The sequence below is a fragment of the Perognathus longimembris genome, chromosome 1 (genome assembly GCF_023159225.1).
Source record: "Perognathus longimembris pacificus isolate PPM17 chromosome 1, ASM2315922v1, whole genome shotgun sequence".
Lineage (NCBI taxonomy): Eukaryota > Metazoa > Chordata > Mammalia > Rodentia > Heteromyidae > Perognathus > Perognathus longimembris.
This window is the reverse complement of record NC_063161.1, coordinates 159,787,145-159,811,655: the sequence shown is the minus strand read 5'-3', so window position 1 is coordinate 159,811,655 and position 24,511 is coordinate 159,787,145. Positions and strand designations below refer to the sequence as shown.

At 48.6% G+C, this 24,511-nt stretch overlaps 1 protein-coding gene across 1 annotated transcript in view; it reads left to right on the top strand.

The window, feature by feature from the left end:
* Positions 1–2,453: 2,453 nt before the first annotated feature.
* LOC125353251 (histo-blood group ABO system transferase 2-like) overlaps positions 2,454–24,511 on the top strand; it is a 39,732-nt gene continuing 17,674 nt past the window's right edge. The window contains exon 1 of the mRNA XM_048348794.1: positions 2,454–2,886. Within this exon, the coding sequence (XP_048204751.1) occupies positions 2,454–2,886 (433 nt within the window). The remainder of the gene's footprint in view (positions 2,887–24,511) is intronic.

Sequence of the window (24,511 nt, the reverse complement as noted above, 5' to 3'; positions counted from 1 at the left end):
TCGTGTGTACTTGTTGTAATTTTTCCGGTGGAGTCCTTGATTTTACATATATGAGTCTCTTCTCTTCTTTTTTTTTGTAAGTCTTGCAAGGGGTCTGTCAATTTTGTTTATTTTCTCAAAGAACCAGCTTTTAGTCTTATTTATTTGTTGAATGGTCTTTCTATTTTCAATCAGATTTATCTCTTCTTTTTTTTTTTTTTTTTTGGCCAGTCCTGGGCCTTGGACTCAGGGCCTGAGCACTGTCCCTGGCTTCTTCCCGCTCAAGGCTAGCACTCTGCCACTTGAGCCACAGCGCCGCTTCTGGCCGTTTTCTGTATATGTGGTGCTGGGGAATCGAACCTAGGGCCTCGTGTATATGAGGCAGGCACTCTTGCCACTAGGCTATATCCCCAGCCCGATTTATCTCTTCTTTAATCTTTGTGATCTCTCCTCTCCTAGTCGTTTTAGATTCTGATATTTCTTGTTTCTCCAGTTGTTTTAGTTTCATCGTGAGGTTATTCACCTGCTCTGCTTCCATTCTTTTAATGTGAGTGCTGAGGGCAATGATCTTGCCCCTCAGTACTGCCTTAGCTGTGTCCCATAGGTTTCTTTGTGATGTGTTTTCATTGTCATTGTGGCTTATGAATTCGTTGATTTCATCTTTAATTTGGTCTGTGGCCCAAGTGTTGGATAGCAGTGTGGGGTTTAGCCTCCAAGTGTGTGTATAGGCTCTGTGGTATCCTTTGTTGTTGAGGGTTACCTTTAATCCACTGTGATCAGATATAATACATGGGATGATGTCAATACTTTTGTATTTGCTGAGGTTCTTTTTGTGGGCTATGACATGGTCTATTTTGGAGTATGATCCATGGGCTGCTGAGAAGAAGGTGTATTGGGTCTCTGTAGGGTGGAAGATTCTGTATAGATCTGTCAGATCCATTTGGGATATGATGTTACTTAGGTCCTCAGCTCCCTTGCTGATCCTCTGGGTGTTGGATCTGTCTCTTGGAGAGAGTGGGGTATTAAAGTCTCCCACTATGATTGTGTTTGCGTCTATCTTGTTCTGTAATTCTGTGAGAATTTGCTTGACATATGTAGGGCCTCTTTTGATCGGTGAGTATACATTTATCACCGTGATGTCTTGGTTCTGGATTTTTCCTAGTATTAAAATGTAGTGTCCTTCTTTGTCTTTTTGAGTTGATTTTAATGAGAAGTCCAGCTTGTCTGAGATCAGGATGGCTACACCTGTCGTTTTGGTAGGTGTGTTTGCTTGTCAGATCTTGCTCCATCCTTTCATTCGGAGCCTGTTTTTGTCCCTTGCTGTAAGGTGGGTCTCTTGTAGACAACGGATGCCAACTTTTTGTTTGTGGATCCATTCTGCCAGTCTGCTCCTCTTTATCGGAGAGTTTATACCATTTATATTCAAAGAGATCAAGGATAAGAGTGTTTTTTCTCCTCCCATTTTCTTGTTGGACTGTTTTTTCCTCTTTTTTTTTTTCTTGTCTTTAGTGAGCTGCTCTTTCTGTTGGGCTCTGGCTATTGTAGTTTCTTTCTGTTTCTGTTTGTGTGTCTTCTACGATCTCTTTTGGGTGGGATTCCCCTCTTAGTATTCGCTGTAGGGCTGGTTTTTTTTTTCACATACTCCTTTAGATCCTCTTTGCTATGGAAAGATCTGGTTTTCCCTTCAAATGTGAACTCCAATTTCACTGGATATTTAATCCTAGGTTGCATATTGTTGGGTTTTTGGAGTTTCCCATAGGCACCTTTGCTTGCATCTGAACATTGGGCTGAAAACCTATTTTGTTCTGCTTTTAAATCTTACCAACAGACAGATAGACACACACATACACACATATAAAACCTGAGCGCTTTTAAAATTGCTTTTCCGATTGGCCATTTAAGTTTTCTGGAATTCCAGTGGCAAATGGTATTAATTTGCCCATACTAGAACCATGTGGCTGAATAAAAAAGCAAGAGAAACCCTTTCTAGGAAGTAAAAACTTTCACAGTTTATCTGGCAAGGAAATGAAGAAGCCACATTTTGAAAAAAAAAAAAAAAAAGAAACCAGTTGGGAGACAGGACATGAACAAAGCACAGACACATGGCGAGGCTCATATCTTTAAGCCACCCGCCCAGCCCAGGGGAGTCTGGCACGCCCATCACCTGGGGGAATGGGTGGGACTCCACCTTCAAGAGTTTTTGGAACCTTGAGGGAACCAAGATGGAGGAATCCATTGCCCGCCACGTGCATTGACCAGCTAGAGAAAACAGGATTTAACCAACAAGCAGAACTTAACCGAATCTCCAAGTTTAACAAACATCAACAACCCTTTTGTTTCCCTTAAAACAGATTATCCAGCCTTCCCAGGCCTCAAGGGCGGGGGAGGGAGCCAGGCGCAAAGCAGTTTTCGCCCAAAACTCCACACTGCTCGCAGCCACCGGGCGTCCCAAGCACACAGTCGCCGCTGCCGCCATGTCTCCGGAGTCAGGCACCCACCGCCGCCCGCAAACCCCAACGGGGGCGCCGGCCCTAGTGGCCGTAAGCGCCCAGAGCCCCGCCGCCGGCCGAGGCCACGCGGGCCCCAGTGCATGCCGCCGGCCCGTGAACCCTAGTGGGGTGCCCAGCCCGGGGCGCATGGAGCAGAACCGACCGCAGCCCGAGGCCTGCGCCTTCGCGCTCCCGCCTCCACCGCCTGCTCCTAGAGCACGGCCGCCAGCCCGCCGGCCTGCGCTCCCCTGGGCCTCGCCGCTTTACTGCCGCGTCTCCACAGGACGCATGCCCTGCTCCACCGCCCCCCCCCCCCAACCTGGCGCCAAATCGCCGTGGCGGGATAACTCTTTCCGGCCCCGCGTCCCGGGACTCTCGGAGCCCCGCAAGCCCATCCATGCCTGCCTTCTCTCTATGCGTTTGCCCCCTCTCTGGGCGGGCTCTTTCTCCTCTGAAACCCACTTACTCAGCGAGTCTGTGGGGTCACTGGACCCTGAAATTCCCGGCCGTTCCCGCCCCGCATTCGGGCACCATATGTCGGGGCCTCTGAGGACCCATTTTCCCCTACCTCCCGAGGAAAATGCCTGAACCCCAAAACTATGAAAGAGACTCAGCCCTACCCTTCCCACCGGCAGAAGGAATAAGGCATATCTTTGTGGACTTTACTGAGTTGAGGAGAAATGCCGAGATCCCCTTCCCCGCCAGCCCCCCTCACATGTCTGACGCAGGAAGAGAATCCCGGGGAGACAGCTTGATGGTTGAACCAGTCTTGCCCACCCAGGGGGCTGGCAGAAGAATTTATTACAGTGACAAAGGCGGAAGGGGAGGGACTTGGGGTGATTAACTGATTGGATGAGCTGGGCTGCCCATCAGGTGATGTCATGAACCTTCTCTATGGGCGGAGGCTACAGCCCCCCAAGAGCTGGGTCTCTGTAGAAGTCCCTGCCATGATGGCACGCACGTGTTCACCCCCCAGGAGTGGGGGGCTTCTCTTCTTGTTAAAGGCGGAAGGGGAGGGGCCAGGCTAAAGCCAGCTGTGGCCTCTTAAAGCCACAGCTGTCCCCAACAAGGAAGAAAGGAAGGAAGGAAGGAAGGAAGGAAGAAAGGAAGGGAGGGAGGAAGAAAGAAAGAAAATCATATCGGCACTGTTAGGAAAATGGAGGAGAATGGAAAAGGAATAATCGGGACTGTTTATTGAGGAGCAGCAAGGGGCACAGACCTTCCCGTGGGATTGGAGGTTGTGCCTGGGAATGGATTTGGGGGTGGGCTTATGTAGGGCTTAATGAGGAAACAGGAAACAGAAAATGGGTTGTGTTGTCTTGGGGGCCCAGGGCGATGTGCTTGGCCAGGCCCACAGTGGAATGCTCCACCGGGGTGAGGGGCTGTTTCCCCCTGGGGACCCAGGGTGGTGTCCCTGGCCAGGCCCCCGTTGGAACAACTGCCCGCGGGCAGGCCCGTGGTCAGGCCTGTGTGTGCGTGCCCTGTGTCTTGCCTGACCTGGGGGAATATGGCAGGAATCAGCCCTTCAGGCACTATTTTTGCCCTAAGCCCTACACTCTCTCATGAGTTGTAATGTTTCATAAAAAGGAAAAAAATCTGTAAAGAGTAGTTCTCTTTTTCTGACCTTGTCTACTTGCCCAGTTAATTAACATGCTATTTATTTATTTACTTGTTTCTTTACTGTGAGTTGAACTCAGGGTCTGGTTACTGTTACCTTTTTCACTCAAGATCGGTGCTCTACCACTGGACCCACAACTCCAGTGCTGGCCTTTCCTTTGGTGGTTAACTGGAATTAAGGGTCTCATGGATTTTCTTGCCTGGGCGAGCTTAGAACTGTGATCCTCAGGGCTCAGCCTCCTGAGTCGCCAGTGTTGCAGGTGTGAGCCGCCAGCACCCACCTCCCAGCATCCTGCTTTCGCCCCAAGTGTCCCTGTGATGTAAGAGTGTCCATGCCCCTGTGGTCAGTCCCACCCCCCCACGCCTGGGCCCTGCACTACCTCGCTAGCGTGGCTTTCCCTATGAACTTCCTTGGTCTCGACCTCCGTGTGTCCTCAGATTCTTCTCTGTGACAAGCTCAGGCAGCCGGGCGCATGGGGCCGGGCCGTGGCCTCCTCTCCGTCTACCTGGTGGCGCTCGCTCACCTTGAGCTGCAGGTCTCTGGTCCAGACACTAGCCCTTGGGAGCACATGGTTTGAGCTGCTATGTTTCGGGGAACCTGGGGGATGGGGTGGAGCTTCCTGTGCTGGAGGTCAGGGGCTCAGAGCTGGAGGCTGAGTGGGGCTGGGCACCTGCACACTTTGGAGACTCTAGGGAGGGCAGCTGGAGCCTGGCAGCTGAGGGAAAAGCCCAGGGCTCCAGGATCTGAGGTGTGGCTAATGTGTTGGCTGACTCTTGTGGGAGCGCTGGACGGAAGAGGCTGGATGAGGTAGATAGCCCTGGACAAATCAGAAACCTGCCCGAGGGCCTCCCCACCCAGAAGGGACAGGGCGGCTGCACCGGGCTGGCTCTGTTCCTGAGGTCTGGCCTGCGCTGAGCTCCTGCCACTCAGCAGACTCTGCTTCCAGGTGCCAGGCAGCCATGGAGCCCAGAGGTGAGGTGGACAGACACGGGGGGCTCGCCCTCCCCTCGGGGGCTTCGGAGCTTTGAGCTGGAGGTTCAGAGATAGCTGGTTGGGCAATAGGGTTGGTAGGAGTCCTGAGGAGCCCTGAGGGTCTGTGGATTTGTGTGTGTGTGTGAGTGTGTGTGTAGTGGGGTTTATGGTGGTGTTAGGATCTCACTGGAGAGTGTAATGCCAAGCAAAGTTGCCAGTGCTCGGCTTCCATGGGTACTAGTGACCCGTCTGTCCAGTGCTCGGCTCCCATGGGTGCTAGCGACCCGTCTGTCCAGTGCATGGCTCCCACGGGTGCTAGCGACCCGTCTGTCCAGTGCACGGCTCCCACGGGTGCTAGCGACCCGTCTGTCCAGTGCACGGCTCCCACGGGTGCTAGTGACCTGTCTGTCCCCTCCACTGGGTGCCCTGTCCACATTCTCAGGTGCCAGAGGACTGAGAGAGATGTTAAATCACAGATATGTTAGGAGAGAGGTGAATTTTGGGGGCCTGTGGGGAGGAGGGAGGCTCTGGTGGAGGGTGGGGGGTGACCCCGCTAGGCCACAGGCCTTCGGACAGAGGGTGGGCTGGGAATCAGTGGCCCCCATGGTACTCCACCTCCCAGCCTCCCGTTAGTGGTTAGTAGCAGTTCCAGGGGTACCACCAGAGGCCCCCACCTTGGCCCTGCCAGCCCATCATGGCTGCTGAAGAACCAAGATGCCTGGGCTCTCAGGGACCGGGGGAGGGTAGCTGGGCCCTCAAGACACAGGGGGCATGGGGGTGAGGATGCAGAGCAGGGGAGCAGCTCACAGGGCTGCAGCAGGCTGCATACAGACCAGCACGTGGCTGAGCTCAGACCCCTGCTGGTCCCCCTGGAGGACAGCGATGGCCTGGCCGGGTTGGGGGGCAGCCCCATTTCCTCCCTTTCTCACCAAGGCCCTCTGCAAGGGCCTGGCAGCCAGGGGGGCTCCGTGGCCCACGGGGAGGAGCAGGGTGGGCGGTGTTCGGTGTGCACCAGCCTCGTGGCTCTGTGGGGATCGCGGCAGCGACAGCAACTTTAGAGTTGAATCTTGGCCCTAGACGTCTCCCTGCTTCTGAGATCAGGAAGAAAGGTCCTGTGTCCCCTGGGGGGGGGGTAGGGATGTGCTTGCACTTCCAGGACCTTCCAGGAGGGGGCGTGAGAGGAGGGGCCAGCAAGGGTATCCAGCCAGGACAGGCTGTGCACATCCGTCTCTTAGTGAGTGGCTAGCTGCTCATCCTCCTGGGAGAGGAACTGAAGTAGCCGGCCTGCGCCTCTCCTTGGTGGAAGCAGCCAGGTGGGCCTGGCCCAGGCTGGGTGCCCAGGATGGCGCGGGGGGGGGGGGGGTGCAGATAGGCCCAGATCCTTGTGCTGTGACTGATTAAGTTGTGGGCGGGTGGTGGTGGTAGGGTACTGGGGCTTGAACTCAGGGCCTTACATTTTCACTGAGCATTTTTTTTTTTTTTTTGGCCAGTCCTGGGCCTTGGACTCAGGGCCTGAGCACTGTCCCTGGCTTCTTCCCGCTCAAGGCTAGCACTTTGCCACCTGAGCCACAGCGCCCCCTCTGGCCATTTTCCACATATGTGGTGCTGGGGAATCGAACTGAGAGCTTCATGTGTAGGAGGCAAGCACTCTTGCCACTAGGCCATATTCCCAGCCCTCACTGAGCTTTTTGATCAAGGCTGGAACTCTATCCCTTAGCCACACCTCTACTTCTGGCTTTTTTTTTTTTTTTTTTTTGGCTGGTCCTGGGACTTGGACTCAGGACCTGAGCACTGTCCCTGGCTTCTTTTTGCTCAAGGCTAGCACTATGCCACTTGAGTCACAGCGCCACTTCTGGCCATTTTCTATATATGTGGTGCTGGGGAATTGAACCCAGGGCCTCATGGCAAGCACTCTTGCCACTAGGCCATATCCCCAGCTCCTCTGGCTTTTTTTTTTCAACGCCAGTTTTGGGGCTTGAACTCAGCCTGGGCGCTGTCCCTGAGTTCTTTTGCTCAAGGCTAGCACTCTGCCACTTGAGCCACAGCACCACTTCCAGGTTTTTGGTGATTATTTGGAGATAAGAGTCTCAAGGAGTTTCCTGCCCTGGCTGGCTTCCAACCTTGGTCTTCAAATCTCTGCTTCTTGAGTAGTGAGGATTACAGACATGAACTGCCAGAAACGGCTTGTCTAGAATTTTAGACAGGAGGAATTACACTCAATTACTCAATCACTTCTTTTGTCTGATTTTTCCCGCCCACAATAATCCAATTTGAGACTCCTTCAGGGGGTTGAGTTCACATATGAAAGGTTATGTCCCGGCCATCCCAGAGGACCATGCAGAGATAATCACAGACAGGAGAAGAAGGTTCATAAGGAGGTTAATTAGTGGGGCCATAGTTCCCACGGGAGAGGGAGCTACTTGGCGTCTGCACCTTATCCAGGTGGAGAAGTAGGTAGGTAGTGAGTAGGAGTGGCTCATTAGGTATGGGTGGATCTGGGGGCTAGTGGGAGGAGCTGAGGACCTGAGGCTAGGGAAATGCTAACAACATATAGTTCATTCATCCTGCTTCCCACAGCATAGGGACACCCCAGCTCCCTATCTGCTGCTTGGCTGGGCCTTGGACGGAAGAATGTGCCTCGGGCAGCTGTAGGCCAGTCTTTCTGGGGACATATCCATTTCCAGACCCACTGGGCAGGGGGCCCAAGGTAATTCCAACATGCTTCTATGGCTCTCTGTTCCCCGCAGTGGCCTCCAAGAGCTCCCCCTGCCTCCATCTGCCCTGGCGGTTCATATGCCCAACCTTTTCTTTTTGTCTTGTTGGTCATGGGGCTTGAACTCTGGGCCTGGGCGCTGTCTGTGAGCTCTTCAGCTCAAGGCTAGTGCTCTGCCTCTTGAGCCACAGCGCTGCTGGTGTGTCGGGATCTGACGGATCCCTTTCTCCCCAATCTCCCGGGGAAAATGCTTGAACCCCAAAATCTATGAAAGAGCACTCCACCTTGCCTTCCGCCGGCAGAAGGCCAAGGCGTACTCTTATGGAAATACGCTAAGTTGAGGAAAGGTTGCTGAAGCCTCCCCTCCCCTCATCCCCTCACATGTCAGGAGCGGAGGTGGAAGAAAGAATCAGGGAGACGCTGTGATGGTTGAATGAGTCTCAAAGGCTTTAATTTGGGAGGGGGGCTTATATAGCAGTAATGGCGGGAAAGGAAAGACTTGGGCCATTGGCTAAACCGAGCTGCCCATCAGGTGATGTCATGAAACTTCCTTTGTGGGCTGGACAACCCTATCATGGTGGCACGCACGTGTTCGTCCCCCAGGGGTGGGGAGCTTCTTTTCCGGTTGAGGCCGGAAGGTGGGAGGGGCTCCCACCCACACTGTCCCAGGGCTGGGGGAAGGGCAGCGTCTCACTCTTGGCGCCCTTCCCCCACCAAGGCCAAAACTGAGTCCCCAACACTGGTGGTTTTCTGGTTGTTAACTGGAGATAAGAAACTCATGGACTTTCCTGTTCTGGCTGGCTTTGAACCTTGATCCTCAGATCTCACCCTCCTGAGTAGCTAGGATGACAGGCGTGAGCCACCGGCACCCGGCAGCCTTTTCTTTCTTATATAATGCATGTAATTAAATCTCCTTGTGATTTTAGTGTACTTCTCCCTAATGACTAATGATGTTAACATGTTTTGTATACTTTGCAGCTATCTATGAGTATTCTTTTTTCTTCTTTTCTTTCTGTTACAGGTCTTAGGCTTGAACTGGGGCTTGCTCTTGCATAGCATACTTCCTAGGTTGGGCCTAAACTACTTTATTCACCTTTCAGCCCCACTTGGGGTGGTTATTATTATTATTGTGATTGTTACAGTGTTCGAGGGAGGAGATTTCCCGTCCCTCCAAGAGTCCACCACTCAGAGACAGTCTCAAGCAAAAAGATGGATTTATTGGGGAAGCAAAAAACAAACTGACCAGCCAGGGACGCAGCTCAGACTTGGGCGCTGACACTGCGACCCTGAGTGGTGCTCAAGTTGCAGTTATAAAGGCAAATGCCACATGGTCAGGCCTGCCTCACGCAGGTGGCCAATGAGGTTAGCACACTCACAGAGCGCGCCAGGCCACACGCAGATGGCCAGTGGAGCTACAATCTGCCTCATAGCAACTGTTCGAACCAACCTATCACTCTAGTTAGAATTGGTGGGTGCATTTGGCGGGGCTCCCATGATGCAGGCAGATCAGGGGGGTTTGCATGGGGCGGGGCAAGGCTGCTCCTTCCTTGAAAGGCACAGGTTTAACCTTGAACCTTCCACAGCTCAGGTGATCAAGCAGTTTACACAATCTTATCACAGTGAGAGGTGGGGGGGGGGGGACTTTCCCTGGATTCCGAGCAGACAGGGCCGGCTCCCAACCCTGAGGCTCAGGGGCGGGGGGGGGGGAGCTTAGAGAAGATGGAGTCGGCTTCTGCTCTCTTTAACTGTGTCCAACACCCCTCAACCATTATTACAGCCAATAGTTTTGCTCTCACGTAGCTTGCTTGCTAGGTTAGTGCTGTTCTACTACATGCCCATCCCATAGTAACCCACTGTGACTGTCTCCCCTCCCCCTACTCCTCAGTACTGGGGCTTGAACTCAAGGCCACAGTCCTGTCTCTTAGTGTAGAGCCAGAGTGAAGGACCAGAGTAACTCCATATTGTACTAGGACCCCATTCTGTACCTGACTGCCTTACTGTACGCCCTAAAGACCATAAAACACCCTGGGACAGAGAGTTCTCAGAAAAACCATGAACACCCATAAAAGTGACTGGCAAAGAAGAAAAAGAAGTTTTGAAGTTACTCCAGAACTCCCCCACCCAGGTGTGGTTTCCAGTATCTAAAACCCTGCAGCTGTACACGTATCCCCCTTGTTACACCCCTATGGCTTAAGCAATCAATTTTAAATGCGTCAGTCCCTTGATCTGACCAATGATCCTTTCCAGATTCCTTCCCGCCACCAAATGCGCCATAACATGCTTTAGAATTATTTTATAATTTCCCCGCGGTGTGTGTTGATTTGCTAAAAGATGCTATGATGTATGGTAAGTCCCTGCCTTCCCCAAAGAATGGATAAAACAGCTGGGAGCCCTAGGCTCAGGGCCTCTTAGCGTCACCCGCGTGCTGAGTGCATGGAGGACCAAGCTAGCCCGAAATAAACACCCTTTTTGCTGCTTGCATTGGTCTTGGTCTCTGGTGGTCTCTCGGGGGATCCGAACTCGAGCATTTCAGTGGGGGCTCGTCAGGATACCCCCTAAGCCCACCCAGACACCTGACCAAGGGGTGGTGAAAATCCGGCCGGTAAGCGAGTAAGGCATTGCCGATGTGTATGTGTACTGCGGCCCTGCAGGATGTGGGTGTGTGAGGTTGGCCAAAGAGCCTTGGCGGATGCGCTATAGGGCTGCCAGCGGGATCTGTGGGAGACGTCCCAGGCCCCCATGTGGGTAAATTGTTCCTCAGTACAGACATTTGGAGACAGACAATTTTTTGGTTCCATGTGTAGTCTGTTCCTCCGTGTATAGTCTGTTACTTGCGTCTGAACAATTTGCCACACGCTGCAACTTCAGTAAATGGTTCCTCGGTACAGGCATTTTTGGAGACAGACATTTTTTTGGAGAAATCTGTGCGTAGTCTGTTCCGTGCGTAGCCTGTTACCTGCGCTTTGAACAAGTTGCTACCACTCTGTGATTTGGGTTTATGTTAAGTATTTTGTATGTGGTCTGTGTGTAAGTGTGTCTAATCTCCTCCATACTGGCGGGAGAAATTCCTCCTAGGTATTGGGCCTGAACTGAGAACGTGGCAAACAGAAGACTTCCAGGAGTGACTTCTTCTCTTTCTCTTTAGGTCCCCAGAGGAATTCTCCTCCCTTCCTTTTCTTAGCAGTGCTGCTTCTCCAGATTTGTCAAACTGCTTTTACTCTTGCCATTTTTTCTATGTTTGTCTGGTCTATGTCAAATGCTCTGAGTTGTCTGAATGATGTGGTTAATTGGACTTTGATGTAAAAGAGAAAGTGAAATTGAAAGCAGAAGCGCCTAGGATAAGATTGAGTACTGAGGAGAATAGGTTTGGTGGTGAATTAGGAAAGAAAGCAAAAGTAAATCCAATCAGATACTAGAAAAGATTGTGTTGCAGAAAAGGAAAAATTGCCTGTATTGTTACAGGACTGGTCTGGACTGTTCTTCTCTGTTTTCTATCTCCTGATTGTGATGGATGAAATCGGACAGACTCCCTCTACCCCCCTGGATTTATGTTTAGCTCATTGGAAGGATGTACGGGCAACAGCTCACAATCAGAGTGTGAGTGTTCGCAAAAAGAACTCTGGGGGACCCCCACCCAGCCTTCTTCAGCAGAAAATTATTTGGAGTGCTAAAATGTTTTGTTAAAACTATCAAGCCCTGGAAAATGAGGCTGGAGAATGCTAAAATCATTTGTTAAACATTTTGTCTTAAAATTTGGGTGCTGCAGGAGTAAGATTGGCAAAAATACCTCTTGCTACTGGAAAATGTACGGCCAATGTTTATTTTGTGCGCTTTAAGATATTTTGTTTTTTTAAATTAATTAATTTATTAATTAAACAAAAAAATTTTGACAAGGTGTTGTGCACAAAAGGGTACAGTTAGGGGCTGGGGATATGGCCTAGTGGCAAGAGCGCTTGCCTCGTATACATGAGGCCCTGGGTTCAATTCCCCAGCACCACATATACAGAAAATGGCCAGAAGTGGCGCTGTGGCTTAAGCGGCAGAGTGCTAGCCTTGAGCAAAAAGAAGCCTGGGACAGTGTTCAGGCCCTGAGTCCAAAGCCCCAGGACTGGCCAAAAAAAAAAAAAAAAGGGTACAGTTACATAGTAGGGCAGTGTATACATTTCTTGTGATATCTTACACCCTGTTTTTCTTTCCAAGATATTTTGAATATGTATGTGTGTGTGCATGTGTGAGTGTGAACATGTTCAAGACTGTTAGTATGATGTAAAGTTGAGTGAGTTTAAGTTTAAATTCAAATGGTCATCAAGTTTGGGTGTTACCAAATGCTTTAAAGGATTATTGCATTGTTTTAAAGAGGAACTATAGTTAAAAAATGTTTCTTTAATTAAAAAAATCAGGGCTAAGTGTCAGAAATTTGGATGTAAAGGTTTATCACTGTTAAAAAAAACTGCTTGGGTTTCTCAGTCAGAGACCAATAGGAAAGGACAGGAAAAACCTAGGACGGGCCTGTGTGCCTATCCACAGGAGTGAGGGGTGATCTGGCAAAGGTGCAGCTTAGCCAGCCCACGTGGTGGCACAGGCCCTGGAGGGAATCCACGTGGTGGGACAGCCATAAGGGGGTGTCCATTCATGGTGGAAGAAGACAAGTCGGCACCAAGACAGTTCATCAAGCTCTAAGGAGTAGGATGGAGATAGGCCATTCTGTAGGACAGGGCAATGGAGGCCTTTCTTTTGTCTCTTTTGTTTTCAGGTGAACATTGGAAAGCTGGTGGTAAAAATGAATGACTTGACTGGAATATCTAAAACTGCCCCTTGAGAGGTACTAAGAATTGGAAAAGTTTTTAAAATGGTTAAAAAGTTTATTTACCTGATGTGATTTAATTCCTGTGCTATTTTTGCAATTTGGATGTATTGAAAAAGCAAAGATGCTGAGACTGGATTTCTTGTGTTTACTGCTAAAAGTACTTTTGTTACAATTGTTTTGGGTATCAGTTTAATGATTCAGGTACTGAATTTTATGAGTGTATACTGTGATGTAATAGTAATTGTAATTCTTACATTAAGGAAAAATTGTCATTTGAGTTCAAAGGTCTTCATGCAGTAACTGGGACTGAAGGAAAAGAAAAGAGGCTCTTTTAAGACAGGCAGCCCGGAGGCAAAGGGTGGTACCTGGTTTCAGAATGCCTGTAAGCTTCAGAGTTTTTCCAATGCAGATAAAAGCTAAAGTGTTAGTGTTAATGTAGAGGTTTAGTAAAAGGCTTTGGAAACCAAGAATGCATTTCTAGATAAGAAATTTGGAAGTAAAATTGTCCTAAACGATTGTTGCAAAGTGAGAAAGGGGAAATTATGGCTACCAAAATGAGTGTTTAATTGCTATTCCAGTTTGTTTGTAGGTTTTTTGTAACAGTTTCCAGCAGGCCCACAGAGAAGGATAGGTGATTCCTACAAGTTTGTCAAGATGTAACATTGGCCCTTAATAAGTTCCAGGTAAGAGTATGCTTAAAAACTACTTCTGTGTGGGCCACCTTGTTGCTTTTAATTGGAGTAAAGTGGCCTCTTGTAAGACTCATTGATCTGAAATCTGCGGTTTGAAGCCAGCCGGGGCAGAGCATGGTCCCTGTGAGAGTCTCCGTCTCTAATCAGCCAGCAGAGTGCTGGGAACGGAGTTGTGTGGAGCTCAAAGTGGCAGAGTGCTAGTCTTGAGCTGGAGAGCTGAGGGACAGCGCTCAGGCCCTGAGTCCAAGTCCAGTGACGGTCCAAGAGAAATGCCAAAGGTGCATTTATACCGGCATGGAAAAGTCACTCCAGAGCATCCAGAGGCAGTAAGCCACTGCTTGGATGGCAGAGATGGTGTCAGATCATAGAGTCACTCCTGTTTGGCCTTTCAAAAGTTAATCAGAGCCGGGAGGTCTTAGAAGAATAGTTCATAAGCATGGCTTTTATTACCCATCTCTATCTACTTTGTAACTGGACAGGAACTTGCCAGTCATCTGTAGTAGTGGGTAGTAAAGCTAAGTTTGTTAAATGGAAGATAGTTTAAAAATCCCAACCCCCTACATCTACTCAAAGCCCTGACTGGCAGTGAGAATTTTAAGCTGATACATCTGTTCAGGAAAGAAAGTTTGTGGATCTGAGATTTTGTCCTTATTGAGATCTAAGGCCTGCAAAGGTAGTTTAGGCATTGTTACATCCTCAGTTTCCCCATCCAGAAAGGAAAATGCTTTTAAAAACCAGAGTGCTAAAACACTACCATGTTATATCCCAAAAAGAGGTCTGTGCAGTTGTGTTATGCCAGATTTCCGGTCCCCAAAGCCCACCAAGGAGCCAATACCGATGCAAATGCACAAGAGTCTTTATTGCAAGCTCGAGCCTGGACTCCCAACCATCACCAATGCAGCGGATCTGGATTGAGAGTCCCGACCCTCAGATAGGCAGGGTTTTTATTGTGATTACAACAGGGGCAGGGTGCCAGGCTAACTATACCTCCTTCCGTGTAGATCCCGGGCCTATTTGCCCCCTCCGTGTGTTCCCCTTTTGCTCTCATGCAAGCCTCTGGCCAGTAGGAAGAAATGCGGGAGCGAGGGCCATGGGTAAGCTCCAGACCGGGTGTGGCCGCAAGTATGCCCTCCCCCCTCCCTATACTCGCCAAGGAGGCCAGGTACATGTGGGCATCTCGGAGTAAGCTTCAGGAGCTTCCGAAGTTTTATTCAGGGGAGGGGTTTATATAACAGTAATGGCGGCAGGAAGAGGAGGGACTAACTGGGTATTAACAATTGGTTGATGAACTGTCCATCACGGTGATGTCACAGAACTTCCCGCAGAGGCAGAGATCACAGTTCCCCCCAGGACCAGCCCCCTGGGATCAGGCCAGCGCCATTATGAGACATGTGCTCCAAGACGAGAGGCAGGGCTGGTTTGGGCCGACTTTCTGGTTCCGGACTGGGGGGGGTGGGGGGAGGAGGTAAGGGTGGATAATAGCCATGCAGTCCCAGGTCTTAAAGGTATAGCCATCCCCGACAGCAGGGTATTTCCAACTTGGCAGATACTTGATTGGATGGCATTTAGCAAGCAAGTTGTGTCCTATTTCTATTGGCTATCTACCCTTTCAGTTACCTATTTTTGCTTTGATATCGGGAACTGGCCTCAATATCAGGAATTGACAACAGGTGGTCACATAGCACTGATGCAGGGTGTTAATGCAGAGGGTAGAGCAAGTTACAAATGGGTTAAGCAAGCCATTTACAGAAGCAGTAAATTACGGTCAGGCTGACCTAGTACCAACTTTATTTTAACAACTGCAACCATGTTTTCCCATTACCACTAAGCAAGCTTGAGCAGGCTAAAACAATCCAGTACTCAGTCATAAGTAAACCAACCCAACAGTTACCATGGCATTTCTACTACTATTATGATTATTTCTACAGTCTATGACTATGATCATTTTTTCTGTTCGTTACCATGGTTGCTACCCAAGTATAGAGGTGAACAAGTGTTCCCTACATTTTTAAATGTCAAACTACAAGAAACGAGTCTCACGGGTGGGGGTGCAGCCCTCTATCATGGAGTCATCACCAGGATTTAGAAGCTGTTATAATTTTAACACTAAAAATTATATTTAGTTACTCCAGTTTTCAGGTCAGCCCTATCAGTTGTTAAAAGGTTAGCTATTTACTCCAGTTTGGAGTGAATTTCCCAGTAACATCTAGTCCTGACAATCCCTTGGTAAAGTAGGCTAAGGATCTATAGGTTCCTGGCTAGGTAAGGTCAACGCCCCTGAGTCAGCCTGAAGAAGTTACAGAAGATGGATGATCTCTGCCCATCAGCTCCCCCTTCAAGATCAAGGAACCAGAGTCATTTAGAAAATAACAACAATCCTAGCCTTATTGTAAATATTTGATTACTGAAAGTTATTGCCCTGGAAAAATTATGGCCAAAGGCCATTGCCTAAAGCTGTTTTGACATTCAGTGATGTGCCAGCCTACAAAAGCTAGTGTGCCTAAAAGGCAATCAGGAAAAATACCTGGAAAATACAGGAAATATTATTTGGAACTGATGGCCTGCTGCTAAATCCAAAGCATGTATGACAGGCTGGAGAGTCACTTCCAGGCAATACCTGGGGTGGGAGGTGTGTCCAAGTGTATTAGAGTGTGTCCAGATGAATTAGGCTGTGACCTTAGAGAAGAGAGGGAGGTAACTGCCATCAGGTGTGCCAGTTACCAAGGTAACTGGACAGGGATTTAAACTGCTGGGGGCATCTTCATGGAGCCCTCCTGGGGGTGGATCTTACAGATGCCACTTGCCAACCTTAGGCACTTAGAGGCACTGGAAACTAGAGACATCCACTCTAAAATAGTAACTCATGTTAGTTGGCTCTGGTCTGATTTCTTAGGAGCAGCAGTCCCATCGGACTGACCCTTGCCCCATCTTTGTTTTCCCCAACAGCCTGTGGGTGAAGTCACAGTAAATTGCCTTGATATAGTTGAGATAAACCAGATTCCACAAACCAGAGGAAAAGAAAATGTAGACAGTTTAAAACTCTAGCAGCAAAGAAGCCCCAGGAAATGTAAGGAGGAAAGTTAGTATAGAAAGCCTTGGAGAAAGGGATAGAGGAAACAAAATGGTTTCCTCTGGATAAGAAAGGGATTTGAAAAATAAGGATTGTCAATTGTCACAGAATGTTCAAGTAAGTCGCTGATGGTCTGAGTAAGTAGAAGAGGGCATGAATGGGGATAAGGAAAGACTTTAGAAAGAGAATTGGGGAAGGCGAGTGATTCCCTTTAGATTAGAAAAAGGAAGACAATCCCTAGAAAGTTTGAGTATGTAGCAAATGATATGAGTATCAGTGTCTTAAAATTAGAGCTTATGAGTAAAGTAGGCATGTAATCAAATTGGTTATAATATAAATAGGGTCAGGATTGGGGCTTCGGTGTGAAACTATGTTTATCTGTACCTGCATCTGCAGGGCTAAGGGACTTGTGTGATGTCATCTAAATGTAAACCAGAAAGATCTCATGTGAATATCTGTAACTGCTTGATTCCCCCGCTGAGATGGTCTTGCAAAGTAGCTGAAGCCTGGATTTGCTCCTCATGTGTGCTGCGTTGACAGATCCTTTGGTTCTACTACTTTGGGCCCTAACTATTGGCCCATGCCTTATCTCAATACCAGCCCCTAGACATGCAAGCCATTGAAATGGACAGAAGGGAGCCAATCATGGCTCCCTAGGTACCTAAGAGAAGGGGGGAAAATGTAGAGCCAGAGTGAAGGACCAGAGTAACTCCATATTGTACTAAGACCCCATTCTGTACCTGACTGACCTTACTGTAAGCCCTAAAGACCATAAAACGCCCTGGGACAGAGAGTTCTCAGAAAAACAAAACAAAACATAAACACCCATAAGAGTGACCGGCAGAGAAGAAAAACAAGTTTTGGAGTTACTCCAGAACTCCCCGACCCAGGTGTGGTTTCCAGTATCTAATTAAATTCCTGAAGCTGTGCACGTATCCCCCTTGCTACACCCCTATGGCTTAAGCAATCAATTTTAAATGATCTGACCAATGATCCTTTCCAGATTCCTTCCCACCACCAAATGCGCCAAACATGCTTTAGAATTATTTTATAATTTTCCCGCGGTGTGTGTTGATTTGCTAAAAGATGCTATGATGTATGGTAAGTCCCTGCCTTCCCCAAAGAATGGATAAAACAGCTGGAAGCCCTAGGCTCAGGGTCTCTTAGCGTCACCAGTGTGTTGAGTGCGTGGAGAACCAAGCTAGCCCAAAATAATCACCCTTTTTGCTGCTTGCATTGGTCTTGGTCTCTGGTGGTCTCTCGGTGGATCCGAACTAGAGCATTTCATTAGCTGTTTTTGCTCAAGGCTAGTGTTCTATCACTTGAGCCATACTCCACTTCTGTTTGGTGGTTAGAGATAAGGGCCTCACAGACTTTCTTAACCTAACCTGGCTTTGAACCATGAACCTCAGATCTTAGATCCTGAGGAAATAGGATGACTGGCATGAGACACTGATGCCTGGTCCTCCTCCTCCTCCTCCTCCTCCTCCTCCTCCTCCTCCTCCCCCCCTCCCCCCTTCTCCTCCTCCTCCCGCTCCTCCTCCTCATAGACGGGGTTTTCAGACTTTCCTTTTTACTGAGATCCAGTCTCCTGAGTAGCTAGGATTGCAGTTAGCATTAGCCACTGGCACTTGACCTATGTGTAAGTTTGCAAGCAGATGGAAGTTTTAGGCTGCTTTGGGCAAATATAAAGGAGTACAGTTATTGAAAGAATCATATTGTAGGATACATTTAGGTGTGTGTGTGTGTGTGTGTGTGTGTGTGTGTGTGTGTGTTACTGGGGTTTGAATTCAGGGCTTTGAGCTTGGTAGGCAAGCGCTGTGCTGCTAAGCAACTCCTCCAGCCCTGTTTTTCCATGTGTTGTTTTCGGTCTTGCTTCCTGCTCGGGGATCCCCTGAGCCATGGTCTGTCTACTTTGGGGTTTCCATTGTTGCTGGGATCCAGGTGCACTACCTGGCTCAGTTTCCCTGGAAGCTGGGCCTTGCAGACTTGTTTGGTGTGGAGGAACCGCTGTCCTTGGGATGACAGGCACACGTGCCCCAGGCCCAGCTGTGGGTTAAGAAGCTGCTGCCATCGGCCACAAGCTCCTCCGTCCACCACAACCCGGAGCGAGGCAATAGCCGAGAAGGTCTTGGACTGCGATTCCGACCACGGACTCAGATAAATAGGGCCAGGAGTCTTTATTACCACGCAGGACCACACTGCACCATTCAGGGAGTCAAGTGCAGCCCCAAGCTTTGGCAGGGCTGAGTTTTTAAGGGCAAAAATCCTGTGTACCATACACAGGTGAGTTAAGCAAAGCAAGCAAGCCGATGTAAAGAAGCAGAATTAGCAGATTAGTGCAATCAAAGCAATACAACTCCCTGTTCTGGGTGTGACTGATATTTACCTTAAATCTCTTTCTGGAACTTCCCCGAAACCAAAACATGCAACCTGAGTGGTCTTCCTCATTCCTTTCTTTTGCAAAGGTCAGCAGCTCTAGGTCAAGCTGCTTTTGGCTCCAGTTATTTAGCTTAAGTTTGCCCTTCCCCAGCTCCACTATCTTGTCTAAGCCTGCTGTTTCTAGGGACTCAAAAAAAGGGGGTACCCCTACATCTTTCACTCGATTTCCACAGAAGGGACCTGTTGCCTTCTGCCAGCTTCAGATCCTAAGATTCCATCCACTGAGGGTTTTTCTTGGTCTTGTGCAAGGAAGTAAGGTGTAAACTTCCACACAGGACAATATTTTGTACACAAGTGGCAGGAGACCTTATCCCGGGAAGGTGACCTAAACAGTGAACGGCTTACAATTTGCACAGACCTAAGTCTACCTCAGGCTCTCACATAGTTTAGGGTGGATAGAAGTCTGAGTTCCTGTTAAGCCAGGACTGACTGACCTTCCCAGGAAACTCTCAGTGATCTGGGAGTCCATGGTGAGAAGGCATTCCAACCCCCCAGTCCACTCAGGTGTCACAGCTTGGATTCCTGGGCTCTCACAAAAAGCAGTCTTGAAAACCCTTTGGCTAGGTTAGCCCTGAACTGTGATCCTTCTTTTTCTCAGCCTTGCTAGGATTACAGGCTGGAACCCACTAGTGCTTGTCTAAGATGTATGCCCGATGCCTTCCAAAGTAGCTGAGCCACTCTGTCTCCCCGCTAGCAAGGGATGAAAGTTCCCATTGCTCCACATCCTGGTCAGCTTTTGGAGTTAGGCCTTTGCAACAGAGGTACGGGGTTGGGGGGGTCGAGAGGCAAAGGAGACTTTGTGATGAGGCAGGACAGCTTGAGCAGAGTTCTGGTTTTAAGCATGAAGTGATGAAAGCAAGGGCACAAGGGGCCTCGCCTCCCTGCCGCTTGTAGTAGGAAGTTGTTTAGAGCTGTGAGTATATTAGGATCAAAGGCTCTGAATTCAGGCCAATGGTTGCCATTGTCTGTCTCGGCAGATGAACGAATCAGCTTTTTTGACTGCAAATCAGTGAGCCCAAGAGTCTTAAGGTTAGACCGCAGGTGAGCCAATGGGGTGACTCTGGGGACAGACAATTTAGAGCCCATTTTTGGAAATTTGGTAGGACTACAGCCTGTCCTGCTGCTTTCAGGCACCCCCGAGGCTTTGGGAAGGCCAACAGAAGGACCCCAATAATAAGGAGAGGGTGTCCCCAAAGGTCCTAATTAAAGGGTGTCAGAGGGTCAGCAATGGATGAGACTCCTGGAGTCTCTGGGGACCCTACAGATAGGCGAGGGACTCCTGGAGTCCCCAGGTCCACGTTGGGGCGCCTCCGCCACGGACCCGGCTGGTTACCTCGTCCTGAAGGGTTTTAGGTGGGGGTGGGTGGAGTCGGTCAAAGGGCAAAGAGCCTACTGCCTGGAGATCAGAGTCCGGGGACAGAGGAGGGAGAGAGAACAGGGGAGATGAGGCCCTTTCTGGGTTTACGCAGGGGGCCAATAAGACCTCAAGCCCCGCGGGGTGGCCGTCCGTGAAGCATGCTCTGCTTACGGGGGCAAAGGCCACGAGGTTAGTTCAACTGGCTGTTTAGCTCAAAGTAAGCTCGGCGGGCTATGTGCTCAAAATGGAGAAAGACCTCGGATAGAGGAGGAAAAAGGCTCCATGACAGGCGGCCAGGAGGCAGTGGAGGAACCCAGGTGGAGGGACCCAGTCACTCCTGGCGCCTTCTCCTCTCCCGGGTTTTGGCACCATATGTTGGGAAAATGGAAAACAGAAAAGGAATAGGTCAGACTCGATAGTCAGCAGGCAAGGACTGTTTATTGAGGAACAGCGAGGGGCACAGACCTTCCCGTGGGATTGGAGGATGTGCTCCTGACTGTATTTTGGGGTGGGCTTATATAGGGCTTAACAAGGAAACAGAAAACAGAAAATGGGTTATGGTGTCTTGGGGGCCCAGGGCGATGTGCTTGGCCAGGCCCACAGTGGAATGCTCCGCCGGGGTGAGGGGCTGTTGTCCCCTGGGGACCGAGGGCGATGTGCTTGGCCAGGCCTACAGTGAAATGCTCTCCCCTGGGTAAGGGGCTGTTGTACCCTGGGGACCCAGGGTGGGGTCCTTGGCCAGGCCCCGATTGGAACAACTGCCCGCGGGCAGGCCTGTGGTCAGGCCTGTGTGTGTGCACCTGGTGTCTTGCCTGACCTGGGGGAATAAGGCAGGAATCAGCCCTTCATATTCCATCCATAGACACATTAAAAGATTGGGCCGGCAGGGGAGAGTCCTTCCTATAGGGCCTTTGGACACATAGGCTGCAGGGGGAGACCGGGGAAGGGGCTGGTGGTTGTCTTTCTGGCTGCTTCCTGCTGACATGGGGGCGTCGAACCCAGGGCTTCATGTATATGAGGCAAGCACTCCACCACTAGGCCATATTCCCCAAAGTTTAATTTTTTTGTTAATTCTAGTTCATCCATTTTTTTCCATTGGTTACGCATTTGGCTTCATGCCTGAGAAGTCTTGCTTTAATCGCAGATAACAAAGATTTCATCTTATGTTTTCTCCTGAGTTCTCTAGTTTATGTCTTTCTAAGCATCTGTGCTTTTCATCTAAGTTGTTTAATTTGTCGCCAAATAGTTGTTGTTAGTACTTCATGTTTTTAGAAAAAAAAATTATTGTAAAGTGTTGCAAACCACTGTGAGCGCCTTATCTTGCTGCCACGGGGAGTGACTGATTTGGGGTGCCAGGGGGCCTGTGCCTCTCACCAGCAACAGACTCCCAAGATCCTGATAACAGAGTCTGCATGATTATCAGATAGGGGAGTGTGTGCAGAAAGTAAGAAGCAGTCTCTGTGAAGTTACAGACACCAGCACGGGAAACAATCCTAGGATGAGTTGTCGGGATCTCTTGGGACCCCTCTCCCCATTTCTCCAGGGGAGATGCCTGAATTCTAACTATGAAAGAGCACTCGGCTTTGTCCCCCGCCTGCAGAAGGCAAAACGTGCTGTCATGGATTACGGTAAGTTGAGGAAAGGTTGCCGAAGCCTCCCCTCCCCACCCTGTCCCCTCAAGTGTCAGGAGCGGCGGCGGAGAGAGAGAACTTGGGGAGACAGCTCGATGGTCCATGAGTCTCACAGGATTTAATTGGGGGGGGTTATATAACAGTAATGTCGGGAAAGGAGGGGGACTGGCCAAAGGGCCAGTCATAGGCTAAAGACCATGTCTGTCACGGTGATGTCACGAACTTCCTCTATGGGTGGGGGCTACAGCCCCTCAAGAGCTGGGTCTCTATAGAAGTCCCTGCCATGATGGCACGCATGTGTTCGCCCCCCAGGGGCGGGGGCTTCTCTTCCTGTTAAAGGTGGAAGAAGAGGGCTAAAGCCAGCTGTGGCCTCTTAAAGGCACAGCTGTCCCCAACAATGAGTGACTTCCTTATCTTAGGAAGAGGCCAGCAGCAAACACCACACTTTGTATAGGTCTTTACCTGACTGCAAGGTCTAAAGAAGTCTAGATTATGATTAACTCGCATTTAGGGTAGAATCTTGGTTCTCTGTAATGCTAGGGGCGATTGAGCTTTATACCAAAATCAAGAGACACAGGGTAAAAAAGACAAATGATTACAAAAGCAATACTTGCAAAACTGTTTAGTGTAAATCTACTGAACAACTCATGAGGGGGAAGGGAAAAGGGGAGGGGGAGGGGGAATGAGGGAGGAGATAAACAGTACAAGAAATGTATCCAATGCTTAACGTATGAAACTGTAACCGCTCTGTATATCAGTTTGACAATTAAAAAAAAATTTAAAGGATGTTTATGAAAATACTATCCTATAAGTTTGTCTGATTTGGGGAGGGGAAGGGAAGCACAGAAATGGTAGATCAAAGAATGAACCAATTCAGTAGTGAAACTCACTAGACACTATGTTGGAAATGAACTATACAACTTGCGGGGAGGGCAGTCAGGAGGGAAAAACTGGGAGAGAATGAGGAAGGGGTGACACTGTTGAAAGGGTGGTAACTCATTGCATTTCCTTCACTACCAGGGATGTTGAACATTTCCTCATATGTTTCTTTGCCATTTTTATCTCTTCTCCTGTGAATTCTCTCTTTAGCTCCTTTGCCCATTTAATAATTTGTTTACTGGGCTTGGAGGGGGTTCTCTGTAGATGACAGATATTAGGCCTTTGTCTATTGCTGTGCTGGTGAAGATCCTTTCCCATATGGTTGGCTGTCTTTCTAGTTTGGTGGCTATGTCTTTAGCTGTGCAGAAACTTTTTATTTTGTAGTAGTACCATTTGTCGAGACTCTCCCCTATCTGTTGTGTCCCTGGGACTCTATTCAGGAAGTTCCTTCCTGTGCCTATAAGTTCTAGCGTCTTTCCTACTCTGTCCTTCAGTAGTTTCAAAGATTCAGGTCTGATGTTGTCCTTGATCCATTTTGAGTTGATCTTGGTGCATGGTGATAGGCTAAGGTCTACTTTGAGTTTTCTACATATGGCTGCCCAGTTCTCCCAGCACCAGTAGTTGAAGAGGATATGCTTTTTCCATTGTATGTCTTTAGCTCCTTCGTCGAATATCAGCTGACTGTAAGAGTGCGGCTTTATTTCTGGGTCTTCTATTCTATTCCATTGGTCTTCAGGTCTGTTTTTATACTAATACCTGGCTGTTTTTGTTATGATGGCTCTATAATAGAGCTTGAAATCTGGTATTGTGATATCACCTGCACTGCTTTTTTTGGCCTAGAATTGCTTTGCCTATTCTAGGTCTTTTGCTGTTCCATATGAATTTTTTTTTAATGTTTCTCACTAATTTATTGAAAAGCTGAATGAATACGTATTTCTAATTCAGTAATTGTAATTCTTTTTTATTAATTTAATTTATTTATTAATTGAACACAAATTTTTTGGACAGGATGTTGTACAAAAAGGGTACAGTTACATAGTAGGGGAGTGTGTACATTTCTTGTGATATCTTAAGCCCTGTTTTTCTTTTTTTGCCTAGAATTGCTTTGGCTATTCTAGGTCTTTTGCTGTTCCATATGAATTTATGGGTTGCTTTCTCTATTTCAGTGAAGAATGTAGCTGGGATCTTGATGGGGATTGCATTGAATTTGTATAACAATTTGGGCAATATGGCCATTTTCATATATTGATTCTGCCTACCCATGAGCATGGGAGGTCTTTCCATCTCCTTGTGTCCTCTTTGATTTCCCTGTTTAGATTTTTATAGTTCTCATTAAATAGGTCATTCGCGTCTTTAGTTAGGTTGATCCCTAAGTAATTATTCTTTTTTTTAGCTATTGTAAATGGTATTATTTCCATAATTTCCTTTTCTACTTGTACATTGCTGGTGTGCAGAAAAGCTTCTGACTTTTGTGGGTTGATTTTGTATCCTGCTACTTTGCCAAAATGGTTTATTAGGTGTAGGAGTTTGGGTACTGAGTTTTTTGGGTCCTTCATATATAAGATCATGTCGTCTGTGAATAGGGATAGCTTGATTTCTTTTTGCCAATGTGGACCCCTTGATGCCCTCCTCTTGCCTTATTGTTATGGATAGGGATTCCAGCACTATGTTGAAAAGAAGTGGGGAGAGTGGTTATCCTTGACTTGTTCCTGAGTTTAGGGGGAATGGTTTTAGTCTCTCCCCATTTAATATGATATTAACAGTTGGTCTGTTGTATATGGCTTTTATTGTTTTAAATAATGTTCCATCTATTCCTGTTCTCTCCAGGGCTTTTAACATGTATGGATGTTGTATCTTGTCAA